The 14624-nt window shown below is 40.2% G+C and overlaps 1 protein-coding gene across 2 annotated transcripts in view; it reads left to right on the top strand.

Moving 5' to 3' along the window:
- WNT7B (Wnt family member 7B) overlaps positions 1 to 14624 on the top strand; it is a 94508-nt gene that overhangs the window by 48550 nt on the left and 31334 nt on the right. For both annotated transcript variants that reach the window (XM_059816362.1, XM_059816361.1), the window contains exon 2: positions 5927 to 6153. In XM_059816362.1, coding sequence (XP_059672345.1) covers positions 5927 to 6153 — 227 coding nt within the window. The remainder of the gene's footprint in view (positions 1 to 5926; positions 6154 to 14624) is intronic.

Raw genomic sequence — 14624 nt, 5'->3', positions numbered from 1 at the left:
ATCACTATTGCACACGGGGATGGGGTCCTTGTTCCCACTCCTCTCTAAAGCAGACATTCAGCCCAAGGCATGCTCTGCCCTTCTGTGAGTCACCCCTCAAGCTTACCTATCCCACCACTTTTATTCTTGACCATGCCAGCAATAGCACTATATAATCTAGCGGGCTCTTTTTTTTGGGTGACCTCCTCAGAGAAATCACTGCCTTTCATTTAATGGGAGCGAACACGCTGCTGTCCATGTGCCCCCGGCCCGAAGGCTCGCCTTAGAGCTCCAGCAGAGACGAGTGCACCGCAGGACAGTACCGTGCAGCCCTATTTGATTTCCATTTCAATAACACATGTGCCAAACAATGATTTCCCAAAGCCAGTGGTGGAAAACAAAATTGAAAGCCTAAATATATGCAGATGGCATTCAGAGCCTGGGACGCTTCTGCCAATTTCTGCAGCTGATGCACGCTCAAAATATTTACTTAGGAATTCTTAATTAAGTAAACCATTCGGTAGTGGTGTAGTGTTTCAGATGAGTCGCAGTGTCACCACAAAATATCTTGGTGGTTCCTTCTAACAAAGAATCCATTATGGGGATTTTTATCAGAGACGGTGGGGTAAGTTTTCGGTACAGTGCGCCGAGGTTTAAGCCATGCAGCTCCTCTGCTGTTAATGAGATTCGTGCGGCTAAATCCCTTCATTCCTTGCTGAAAATGAACCCCCTGCCCAACAGCAGCTTCAGGTGAATATCGAGTAGCAGGGTTAGGGGTGAGATGACGGTGACCCTACGGGCGCCTATTCAAAGGGCTTGCAGTAAGGCTGGCTTGGGGGGAAATGTGCACTGTGCTGCCGTGCAGCCAGGAATACAAAAGGGTGAGGGTGTCGGAGGAGAAGGTGCAGCTCCTGAAGCCATCCCTGGCCTGCAATAAAATGTTATTTGCCCAGGGAGCAAGGATTGCTAGAGAAGACTTTTTAGGGCTTTAACCTTTCATCAAAAGGTTAAAATCAACTTGGTTAAGTGCTTCGTCTGTATGAAATTTGTTGTTGGTTTAATCTCTCTGTTTTACGTCTTGTTTTGTTATACATTTGCTGGAACTGAATTTTAAGCTCCTTGGAGAAATCTCAGTACACATCTGTGCCTGTACAGGAGCTTGGGGTTGACTCTGAAGACTGGTTAGTTACTGCCGTTAGTCTATACATAGACAGTTCTATTTAATAATTTTGTCAAAATTCACATTCTTCTAATACCAGTAAAAATTAGAATTTTCCTCACGTAGCGCATGTGGTTGTACAACTGTCTGTTACAAGGATTTACTCTATATTTATATCTTTTCCACTTGTAAAGACTTTAAGACCCTCTAAACACTGAAGTTCAAGTGATGACCTTCCTATATGTGAAATTCATCTGAAGTTTTAAGAACATAATAACAGTTGAAATCAAGGAAATGACTAATGTGCTCAAGTTAAGCAAATGCCCACATTTGCAAACATGAAATGGAGACTCAAGAAAGGCAATTAGGAATGAGGAGTACCTTTCTCTTCTGACAAGCAATACTGCATTAAATTTTATGTTCTTAAAACTCACATGATTTTAGGCCTTAGTGTTTAATTTCTGAAGCACTTTCAAAGACCTTTACTTCTATGAATTGCTTGGAATATATAATAATTTTCATGGTTGTGATCTTTCAATTTTTCCACATAACTTTGTGGAAAGGGAAAGCTGTAGTTGCTTAGGTCCCAGAGAGAAGACACAACCATAATAGGAAATACATTTTGAGGGAGAATTTTTATTTTTTGTGACAGTAGTCATCGGTCTTTGCATAATTAAACAAGCATTATTTCAGAAAATAAGCTGAAACTTGTCTCCCCCTGTCATGAACTTTTGCTTGCTGTGACTGCAGTCATCATAGTTATTTTTTCAAAGCATGAAAAACTTGATGTTTCAGGATTCTGATGCACAAACCAGGCCTTCCAAAACATCGCTCCTCAGGTTTAGTTTTTTGGAATTTTGAACTGCAAGTTCCTATGCAAGCCCAGATCAGTGGTTTTTCTAATTTGGATGTAACTCTGTCTGTAACTATTGCTCAATTTCAGTGCTGGTGTTTCCCTTGGATTAATGACTAAGTGATGAAGAAAGGTGAAGACTCTCCATATGCCAGCCGCTACTGTTAATTGCTTAGGAAATGTGACGTTATTCCTCTAACGCTGTTCAGTTGGATAACCCATGTGGATGATGTTCAAGGGAATAACCCATGTGGATGACCCAACATAAAGCTCTGAAGCGTGCACTGGCTGGCGTGGTGCGGGATGGTTACAATTACCGTAAACTGCACCAGAAATCTTAACAAAACGCTGCACTCAGGATTTCCTTGTGATAAGAATCAAGGAAGTGTGCATCGCAGAGAAAGATTAGATGGGAAAAGATGCCAAAATGTGGCATGGGGCTCTGCCTTTTGACAGTTATAAAGTGAAACATTCTCCATCTATTAAAAAAAAATATAAATGTAGCCTTCAACCTGCCAAGGGGCAGGAGCACCGCACAACCCTCCTGAATGTGTGACGGATGCACAAACTGAGGGTTGCCGCAAGAAATAGTGGAGAGGAAGCTTGAAATGCTGTTGGGTGCATTTCTTTAATATAAATAAAGTTTTCCAAAACCTCAGTTTCATGATTCAGCATTTCTTTTGGCACTGAAATTATAGTAACAATTTAAAAGTAGGCTAAACAAGTCTGAGGGAATATGCTGGTAAGTTCAGGCCAGAGAGGGGGAAGTCCCTGGAAGTAATAATAAAAAAACCTAAGACCCTCTTTTCCCCCCAATAATTGCAGTTTAATTCTTTTAATGAGGAATGTCTTAAAGCACTTTACAAACACATAATAATTACGATATCCTCACAATACCTTCTGAGGCAGATATGATCACGCTTATTTTCTGGATGAATAAACTGACCCACTGTATTAAAATACTTTGACCAAGGCCTGCTCCAAAAACAGTGGGAGACCAAAGAATACACTCTTTAATCTAATTGTGAGACAGTAGCAATGTGTATGGAGGAAGCAACTAAACTGAAAATTATATGTGGCGTAGATACTGTAGCCAACTCCTTCTTGCTTTCCTTTGTTTTGAAAGTCATAAGTTTTTGCTGCTCAACCTGAGATAATAGTGGAAACTGGGGGGGGCTCAGTACTTTGAAAAAAATAATGTCAGAAAGGTACCTCATAGCTTTTATCAGTACTTCTATTTTTTATTTTTTGAAAAATATGTATATCGTCTACAAATACTTTTCATATATAGTTTTTATCAGTAAGTTGGTTGCGTGGCCTCAGTAAGTCAATGACCGTCGGGCAGCCAGGGGACCAGAACTGCATGTCTTGTATTGAGCATCAACGTAAATTTTGAATCCTTGTGCATGTCTGTTTCTTAGGACCCGACCCCGGATTGCTTCAGGATTAGGTTTTCCTAGAAGGGTCAGGCCCCCAGCATCTTCAGGTTACTTACTCTGTACAAGATTTCTTTCCTTTGTCATAACTTTAAAACCGTGGAAGGCCCAGACCGGGATCCTAACATGATTTGGGAAAGGGTCGCGGCGTTTTAGAGTTGTCAAAGAGTATATGTTTCTGAATAAAACACATCAGCCATAAAGGAAAAATACTTTTCTTTGCGTTTTACTGCAACATCCCACTTGATGTGGAAAGTCACTGAAGTTGGAGAGATAAAAGCTCCATGAGCTATCAAAGAAAACAACGCTTTTACTTTTCAGTACTGAGAAGAGCCTGTTTTTTAAAAAATTAAATATTGATACTTTCCCCTGTGATTTTCATTAACTTTTGAAGCCATAAGTTAATATATAAAATGCCATTGTAAAGGTCAGAGAATCTTATTATCTCTACATCAAACTCACAATGTTTTTTTGAAGATTATCATATCTCTTGGAAAGTCCTGATTTAAAGACATCATCATTTAAATATTTTATTCAGTTGTTTAAGAAGAGGTGGGCCAGAAGCAAAACCTTAGCTCAAAACCTGCATGAATCCTGGGGACTCGCTGGTTCCAATCGATGCTCCAGCTTTGTTGCCCAGTGCCCAGAGGAACACGAATTAAAGCTACAGGTCTGAGCACTCCTGCTCCAAACACTGTGAGTGGTCAGAGCTGCAACTACATTTTGTTCTTATTTTTGTTTAGTAGGTAGTACCACATGGCATGCATGCTCTGCGTTTGCAATACCTTGTCTCTATAGCTATAACCCCCCCCCCAAGCCATAAATGAAAAACCACAACTGGTGAATTTCTCATGGATTGTTACCTTTGGAAAAGATGCACAAATACCTATTAAAGGCAGAATGAATCATCATGGAATTTCCATTCCAGAGTAAAAGCAGTATTTCGTTTTGGCCAGGGAAGAGCTCTCCATTTCACCATTTTTGCTCTGGCTTTACTGTGGTTTATTGAAATGGCATAATGAAACACTCTGATTCCATTGAAATGCAACATTTATGTAATTTCAGTTACCTTTGCAATAAAGTTGATAAATTCCTATAAAATTCTGCAATTTTGTTTAGTCATCATTTTCCAAAAGGAGCATTTCCAGTGGGAAATTTTTAACACTAAGAAGAAAGGGTTAAGTCAGTGCTCAAGATGGAGAGGAAGGTAATGGGGAAGTTTTAGTTATTTATACATGGTGACTTCTATTACTGTGAAACTCCACTTAAACCCAAGGTCCTGCAGCATGATCTGGGCAAGCATCTTTACATTACAGAGGCAGTCAACAACAGCGTTTGACGGGAAGATGAAATTACCCATATGATCCAATACCAGGCTGGGACAAGCTAAAGAGAGGAGAGGTTTTGTGGTGGTACTTCCTTGCAGGTGCCAAGAAGCAGCGATGCTCTCGGCACCTGGGTTTGCCAGCCGAGGAGCAGGACAGCCATCTGGGCAGCGTAGCAGGGGCTTTTCCAGGCTTTGGTTGTGTAGCTGTCTCAGGGCCCATCACACCATCCTGAGCAAGTCTTGTTTCGCTAATGCAGCTATACTGCTCTCTTTGCTCCTGCTGACTTGTCCAGAGCCAGTTGAAGCATCCCGGCATGGGCCTGGCTGGTACGCGGTAGATGCGACTTGAGGCATCACTGACTGTGTACCCATGTTGTCTTATTTTTCAAAATACTACGACTTAAAATGTAGCCTGTAAAGCTGTTGAAAAATGAGCCTGTAAAAATGTTGAAAAGTGAGCTGAAAAATGAAAAATAAATGCACTAAAGTGAAAACATATGGCAGGTGCAATTTATATGCAAACTTATAATGAATTCTGAAAATATATTTGAAGAATGAGAACTACAAATGTTTCTAGTCTGGATGGTACATATTAATGATCACTCGTATGTGCTCCATGATATTTGCCAGGTCTAAAAGTACGGTCATGCTGGTGAACTTTCATTAATCACTCAATACCCTCAGTGTAATAAAGGGCAAGAGGGCTGGTAGCGTGAAGTCATTCTCTAAATCGTGCTCAACGGTTTCAAATGAGGGATGGATGAACTGGCTGCAGTAACTAAAATGCTGAGCCTGCCTCTATGTAGGCCATTGAAAGCAGACATGTGTTCCAAAGATTTGAGGACAATCGATTATCACTATTTTTTGCTTTTAAATGTCTTGCTTTCCACATCTCATCAGCTGATTGCTGCATGTAGGACTGGAAGCAAAAGTGCCAAAATTCCATTTGTTTGTTGTTTCTGGCACAAATCAGGTCAGGAATTACTGCAAGATTTCCAACCTCATTTGCCAGACCAGAGAGGTTGGGATAAGTCTGCTTAATTATAGGAACCCAACTTCCAACCCTTCCCCTTTTGCCCAGTGCCTTGCCTGCCACATGGCAGCACATGGCAAAAGCAATTAATGGCCTCAATTTGGTTATAACATGTCTTTCTGCTTTTTTTTTTCTTCAGAGCTTTGTCGTCCGTGGTGGCTTTAGGAGCTAATATCATCTGCAACAAAATCCCAGGCCTGGCCCCTCGGCAGCGAGCGATCTGCCAGAGCCGCCCTGATGCCATCATTGTGATTGGGGAAGGGGCACAAATGGGAATCAATGAGTGCCAGTACCAGTTTCGGTATGGGAGGTGGAACTGCTCCGCTCTGGGAGAGAAAACAGTCTTTGGACAAGAGCTTCGAGTAGGTAAGGGCGTCTCTAATACAGTGCTGAAGTGATATGTTGGGGCTGGTTTTCTTTTAGCTTTCTCACTGCGGTCCTGCAAAGGTTTATAACCCTCTGGTATTTGCCTGCTGGAGTTGAACAGTGATGCTCCCAGAACTGTGGTCTGTATGTTTGCGCTCATTGAAAAGTAACTGTCAAGAGACAGGAGATCTCTAGTGATGTCTAGATGAAGTCATTTGTATCTGTGCAACTTCATACACAGCAAGGACGGAGATGCCTGCACAGGCATCCCAGGACACAGTCATCACACCCCATGAAGAAACATTTCCAATTGCATCCTGTTAGAAGTTGCCATGATAACCATGGTGCGTATTATGACCAATCAAAAGGGAACTAAAATCAGCTCCAAAAAAACCTCTGCAGACTTCTCAAAAACATAAGTAATGGGAGAGTCCCAATTAACTGATGGAAGTACAGTGCATAGGACACTGGCCTTCCAGTATACAGCAGTGATACATATCCATTTTAGTGTTGCTATCATATTGTAAAGAAAATACTGCAAGTGATTTGAGGCAGAAAACCTATTCAAAGAAAATAATACAGGACCTTGGCCTGACAAACTGTTCGCTGGCAGAAGTTAAACTGATCACTTTCCATTCACCCTATGTCTGATGCTATTTCATAAGGGAGATTATGCAATTTTTTTCCAGCACTGTGATCATTGTTTTCCTCATCACCCAGCTGCGTATCCTTAGCCTATTCCCGACCTTCCCTCTCTCCTCCAAGGGCTGCCCACTTACCATCCTCCATGCTTTCTGCTGCTCAGTGTTGGGATAACATTTTGTGGTGTGCGGCTCTCACACGGGCCATTCAGCTTCTCAGTGGGCTTGTAGCCTATTCTTCTTGTGTCTGATTCTTCTTTGGGTGACACCTCTTTCTTGAATTCAATGGTTCAGGTGAGTCTTGTGCCTCCAACACAACCAAATGTGGTCAGACATAAGATCTCATCAAAACTGTGTGAAAAAAAGGCATAATATTTCATCCCATCTGTGCAAAGAGGAAACAACTTACATGGTGCTTTGGTTGTTACTGGAGATCAAGGCTTTGGGGTTTTTTTTGCAACACCTTTGTGAAATGGATGCCAAGAGCTGAGGTATGCTTAAGTCAATGACAGAACTGAATATTTTTTCAAAGAATATGCAAGTTTGAGAGTCTGGCTGAGGTCTGGGCTTTTTAAGGGCACAGTGGCCCAGCTGTAAAGTGTTGTAATTGAAGAAATCCATTGGCATCAGAGGAACTGACTTACACCCACAAAGAATCTGTCATATTCTGTGAGCATTACTCCACACCAAATCACAGAATTGGAGAGGGCTAAAACTAATAATAAAAAGAACCAGTAAACCAAATAAATGGCAAAAGAAAAGTATGAACTTTTTGAACTTCAGAAAAAAGTTCAGTAGAATTTGGTTTTGATGATGAAAAGCTGGTGGTGAGGAATTTGCTCATCAGTGTCTCTTCCCACATTTGTCCTAAGATATTTCTAATTCTGTTTAGATAATATGTCTTGCCTAACTTTTTTGTTTCTTAAAAAGAGTGTAAGTAAGTGGAAGGCATTAAAGATCCTCAAGACACTATATACAGGAAATACCCTAACATTTTACTTTTACCTTCAACTTTAAATGAACCAGAAAAACATCTAGTCACTTGTCTTGACTATTAAAAGCACAGGTCTGGTCCTCCTTGGTTGGTCTTATGCTTGTTTGTCTTAAGCTGATGTCCAAAACGACGTTGCTGTCAGAAACTATACAGCTGCCAAGCACACTACTGTTGTACTTCCTCATGCTGTGTTCTCTTGATCTGCCAAAGCTTGCAGGCATGCTCTGACCCTTAGACAAGCAAGTCCTCTTAACTTCTGTGGGATCACTTATGTCCTTGAAGGGGCACACTCTGGAGTATCAGAGTTGGTGTCATCACTGAGCTTCCTGGTGAAAAGGCTTTCGCCACTTCTGCTTTCCTCTTCAAGCCAGGAATCTTGTAACACCTCATCAGCTCTGTCCTTGTACTCACGAGTGTTAATCCTCTTCACCACTGAGAGACTCCTTTCATCCTCAGAAACCTTGCAAGTGAGTGCAGTCCAAATGCCTGAAGAGGACTACAAGTCATGCCTGTGCTTTCATTCTGAACGTTTCTATACAAAATAAGAGCTACAGGGAACAAAAATTGTTTGGCATCAGGATGGACCAGCTATCAGGTTGGTCAGACTATACAAAGTTTGAAAAAAACAGGGTTTTTCTGAAGCACTGTTCAGGCCATATTTGCCAAAATGTTCACCAGATTTTTGACCTCTTCACCGAACCTGGGTGGTTTCTTGCAACTTTGAAATGACTGATGTGGAATTTGGTGGGTTCTTTTATGGCTTAACCTAAACACAGATGAAACTTGGCAGTTGTAGCTGAGTTCTGCTTTGACATTTGTTGGGTGTGAAACCACACAAACTGTAACGGATGGAGAAGGTTTACATGACCCCTACCAGCTGAACCAGATGAGTTCCATGCAGGTCAATAAAGGATCCCATAATTCACATCTTTATTTGTTTTATTAGTGGGGTAGCACCCAGAGACGATGTGGTCAGTATCTAGGAAAAGGACAGGGTTTAGGAAGTGGTGTTATTACAGTAGTGAGGGGAAAAAAGTAAAAAAAGGACAAAGCTAAAAAAACCCCCATACTTTAAAGGTACAAAATACTCGTAAACTTAAATATTTACGTGTAACAAAACACATCCATGTCTGACACATACAGAAACATGAAACCAGACATTTGGTTCTGCCTGAACAGACTGAAGAAAGGATTAAGACTAAAAAAGTGTTAAGTACTTAAGTACTTCACCCCAAAGGAAAGCTCATCTAGCTTTTTCCCAGAATCACTTAGGGAGATGAACAATCAAGGCAAATTATTCAGGTCGTAGGGAGGAGAGGGCGAGTAAGCTATGACAGCATGATATTAATTGCTCTCTATCTGTATGGGAAAGAGAGGACCTACTCTTTAGCCACGGAGCCAAGGCTCTACCATGAGCACTGACAAGTGCAGATTTGGGGTTATTCTAATTCATATCCCCATGCAACACTCCTCACCCTGAATTCAAAGCAAACTCCCAGCCTCACCCAACATGAGGTTTCTCCAACAGCTTTGCATCTGTTGCCAACACCACCTCTTGGATGCCATTGCGCTCCAACTATGCATGTCTTCCCGCCTCAACCAAGCAGCAGCCAGAAGGCATGACACAGGAGCAAATGTCCACCCTCACGACTTTTGGGGATCCTACTGTGCCAGGAAAATCCCCAGTAAGTTAGCTAAGCTGGGTTGGTGCTGAGCTGTTTTTTCAAAGAGGTACTTCAGTGAATGAGGGCTATATAATACCACCTATATAATACATGGGAGTCTGTATTAAAAACAATTGAAATAGTTCAGAGGACGGAATAACAACTGTAGAAATTATGCTAGGCATGGGGCATTCGTGTTGGTGTGAAGGATTTATAGCAGCCAGAGATAAAAAGTGACAGAGAGATCCAAATTAGTAGCATGAACAAAGGATGTGGTATGGGGCAAATTAACCAAGCATTGTGTATAACTTTTTTTGGCATATTTATAGCTGGGAACTTTTCCATAGTCATGCCATCCCCAGAGAAAAGTCACTACTATACTCACTTTACTCATCCTGTCCCTGTACATGTAGTTCTCACCTTCCTGCACTCATCTCTAGTTTTCATGCCAGCTTCTCACATAAAGTCATCTTTTGCACTCTCCACTCATTCCTTTTGCTGTAAGCCTCTTTAACAAATTATCTCTTTAAAGTTTACCTCTTTAACAAATTGATTCAAAAATTAATTGGTTAATGATGTATCAATTGTTATTATTGATAACCACTGTTGAAAGATAATTGTCCTTCTAAATTATTGAAGGCAAGGACCCTGATCTGGAAGAGTAAAGCCTCTGGTCCTACCAGGTTATTGATGCAAAAGAGCTCCAGGACTAGGGACTGGTCTCTGTTCCCCCAGTGATGGTTGGAGCAATCTATCATGTAGGTACCTGTAAAAGTTACTGATCATTAATAACAGTTGGAAGCAAATAACTCCATGCAAAAAAGTAAGCAGTGCAGCCTCTGAAGTAATGGAGTCAGAATCAATAACGGAAGTGAAACCTACTGTTGTTCTTTGACAGTGGATTATTCCGGCTAATTATTTGTGCATTGACCATTTCTGCTGGAATTCTCCAAACTGAAGTGCTTATAAACAGTCTGCTTTTACCAGTGCTAAATTCAGGGCAAAAATGAGGTGTTTTGAAAAATACAGCTGTCAAGATACCAAAAGTAATCTGTAGATGTTTCCTTTGTCAGACTCATGATGTGGAAAATGATCATGATTTAGTAATATTCATTTGGCTGTGTCATTGATACAAAGATTTGGCAAATCGTTGAACTGGACACCTGACAAGGAAGAATCAACAAATAGGCAAAAAACAAGGGAGTTCTGAAGTTTCTTTAAAAAAATCTCTAACCTTTTGTATTGATCTGTAGTTTTCTGGCACGTTGAAAGGATGCATCTGAAGTGAGGTTAAAGCCCTGCTTGCTGTGGGAGGTTTAGGAGAAGAACAACATCTTAAGCAGCTTCCCGTTGCCACGCATTTGCTCAACTTTTGATCCACCCTTCAGGCAGAAAGGGTGAGGGATGGGAGAGAAAACTACAGTTTTAAAGACTAACAAAATCTGTGCATGGATTTTATCAACTCACAGGTGAAGGAGACTTTACAAGTTATTTTGAGAAACTCAATCAGAAAATAAAGTTGAAAGTCATGGTTATATACAAGCATGTACTCGTATACATGCACACATAAATGGCTAAGCAGACAGCATAGTTTCAAACAGAAGATTAAGAAAGGGAGCGAAACATCTTCTGAAGGAAAGATACTCATAAAAAAAGTGATTCTTTCTATACTTGTACTGGAAACAGGTAACTCAGTCCACGTTGGATCCCAGTGTTGTAGCTGCAGGCCTGAAAGAACATGGGAATTGGGCATGAAAGATATGGAAGTGATGGCGTCAGGGAGAAATGGTTGGCATCTTATCATACATGCTGTGGGCATGTCAGTCAGTAAATTATTCTTGGTTCAGACCATATATAGGCCTAATTAAATTTGGATTCAGACTCACATATGAATCCAGTCATTTTTATTCTGGGCTACGATGGTGGTTCAACCGAGATGCCAAATGTTCATAAAAACTTCCTACCAAAAATGGGAGGAGTAGAGAAGCTCATTATTCTCCAAAAATGGAAATTCGTGTCCAAGCAGATACATTAATCTAGCACAGTATTGTCCAGTATGGTATGACTTGGCCAACTTGGAAAGCTTGACTTTCAGTACAAGCAGAAAACTTCCAATACATGAAGACAGGCGGCATTCTTAGGAGTGCTTTACAACCATACTTGTGCTTTAATGCTATCAGCAAATCAATAAAGGGAACCATAAATGAATCCAGATAGTTTGCCTAAAGTAAGTACATTTCTATCTCACTTTTTGCCTTTCTTTCCTCCTGCCATTTCCTTCTCTGTTACTTTATGTTCTCATTTTCCAATTTTTTAATCGATTTATGTTGTTAGTTATATATTTATTAATGCTTAGTAATATTCATATATCAGGTTGACTGTATGTTTATTATTCTAACATCTGTGTATTTATTATGGGAAAATCTATCTTTACGGACTTGCGTTATATCCAATAAAAACAATATGGGGGAAAGAAAGGAATCGTACAGCTGGAAACAATTTGGAGGGGGAAAATGAGTTGGAATTAGATTATTTTAAATATGATACAGAGCAGGGTACACACTTCACCGAAGGAAAGGCAGTAATTATCTTTGTCATAGCAGTAGGTGCTACGATTGGTTTAGGCATTTGTCAGTTATTGTGAACCTCAATTGCACAGTGGCTTTTGGACTTAATGTGGAAAAATTTCTGTTTTTTGTTATTGTCCCATGACAATGGTCCCAGACAACAATGTCCTTTGAGTGTTCAAGCAACTGATCAGAAAGAAACTTGTTTGCAGTCATTTGAACTGGATGTCTGCATTGGTGCTAGGATATGGTCAAAAACATTCCAGTGTGAGAGGGGATGGCATCAGCTTTCAACTCGTAGTGCAGCAGGCTGCCTGGGACGCCAGGAGAGACGTGCACAGGATGCATTCAATCAGCTGAAATCTGTACTAGGACTGTGTACGACTTCCAGAAGAACATGTAGGACCGATACAAACTGGGTCTTTATTACTCACGTGGCTACCTTGGAGTGACTGATGATGTCCGTTTCGCAAAACGTCATGTGGAGCCATTGCATTTGCAAGTGTGATTTAGTAAACCTAGTAGATGCTATAAATACCATGGCAAATTTAATGAGCTCTGGCTTATGCAAGGGTAGTTTTTAATAGAAGCACAGTGGTGTATAACAAGATGTATAATTCTTGGTTATTTAGAGAGAGAATTTTCTCATTATTAGGCTGAACTAAAAAAACCCACAAGATGACATGCATAGTCAACCACCACCCACACCAGCTGGGTAACTGACAGGCAGGCAGAGGCAGCTGGTAAAGGGAAAAAAACCCCAAATCTGAGGACGTCCTCAGTGTGCTCATTTTGCAGGAAAGATTTATCAAACTGCAAACACTCACTGCAAAGCCTTTTCTTAAAATGTCTCAAACAGTGCATTTCTTTTCACAACTGACATGTTGTTGCTGGAAGGAGAAACAAAAATATCCTTAACCTTAAGGAAATCCAGTATATTTGTTCTAGCTTATTAGATATATATTATTGCAGAAAGATTTCAGTTATGATGTCAGTGACTATCCCACAAGTTGCCTTACAAAGGTAGAAAAGCCATGCTGGAACAAAGCTGGGCTATTCCATGTAAAGCCCTGCGCACTTCTACTAGTTACCCTACAGGCAGTAAAGTAGGTACTCTAAGGTATGCAAGCTGCCTTACAAGGACAGTTTTTCCAGTGCAATTCATTTTGATGGAAAGCGAAAGAGTGGAAAAAAAGCTGTGATAATCTAGTTGTTACAAGGTAAATTAAGTGAGAGGGCTAGTTTAATTTGCATTATCATCTTTGGAGGAAATTAAAGAATTGATTCAAACAGTTCATACTTTCTGGCTGTAGAAGGGTGGAAAAGCTTTTTACTATCACAAGTAGCAAAGCAAGACAGTAACCCAAACCAGAATAAGAAAATAAACCTCCCAGCTGGAAGCAGCTGAGGTTGGGAAGGACTGGTAAAGAAGTTATGAAACAACTACTGTGCTAAGAATTTATATTATTTTAGCTGAGGAGACAGCCTATTGTTAGAGCGGTAGGTTCAGACTCTTCATTTTAGTAGGTTTCTGTCACTTGGAGGTTTTTAGAAAAATAAAAATATCTTTCTATTCTAAGGAAGTACTGTCATATTAAAGAAACATCCTATTTTGAGAGGATGGAGGATTTCCAGCTTAGTGAATCAATCTGAAAATTTGTGGGTGATAATTTCTCTGTGCTTTAAAAATTTCTTTAGATGCCAGGACCTCATAATGATCTGGTGAGGCTTAATTAATGTTTTCAAAACACACTGCAAATCATAGAAGAAAATACAAATGTGAATGGACAGTACCATTTGTAAATTACGAGTTGACAGTAATAAATTTTGTTTGACTGCTTTGCTACATTAATTTTATCATCTCTATCTCTTTTTCTTTGTCTCCCTATAAAAGAAATGTCTAGCATATACACTCATTTCCAACCATGAATAGACAAATTTTTATATTCCCAAATTTATATTCTCTACTCCTTGTTTTTTTTGTAAGGTACTACTGTCTAGTCCAAGTGTAACTCAATCGTGTTTTTTTTTTCTCCTCAAGGGTCATGAGTTTGAAGAAAAGTATAATTTTCTTAAATTAAAATGTTATTGGTGCCATTTAAATATTTACCTCTTTGGCAGCACGCTTGCTTTAAAAGGCAGACATCCTTATTCTAAACATAGCGCTAATATGTTAATACAATTACTTCATGAACTCCACGTGGCTTGCAGCTGGATGAGAAATGGTAGGTGCTGACCTGCATGAAATCTGGATTTTCCATCCTGAGGGAAGTGCTAACTTCTTAAACTTCTGTTTCATTCCATTTTTACATATTAAAATGCAGATTTTCTTGGAACAGATGTTTTTCTGTAGACATTTTCAAAATAGAATACACTGATATACCTGACTCTGAACAACTCCATTTTGGTCTGTTAGTGCACTTAATTTTAAATTAATTAAGCGCATTGATGGAAATTGATGCAGGGAAGTAACTGGGGAGACTCAAGTCTCTGTGTCTCATGAGGTCTGCTCTCGCATGCTTCCATATGTATGCGAAGCTATATGGTTCCCTAACATACCACACAGCTTGATAGGAGACATCACGTAGCATGACACACTGCCTTC

The sequence above is a fragment of the Gavia stellata genome, chromosome 4 (assembly GCF_030936135.1).
Source record: "Gavia stellata isolate bGavSte3 chromosome 4, bGavSte3.hap2, whole genome shotgun sequence".
Classification (NCBI taxonomy): domain Eukaryota; kingdom Metazoa; phylum Chordata; class Aves; order Gaviiformes; family Gaviidae; genus Gavia; species Gavia stellata.
This window is presented reverse-complemented; position numbering and strand designations above follow the sequence as displayed.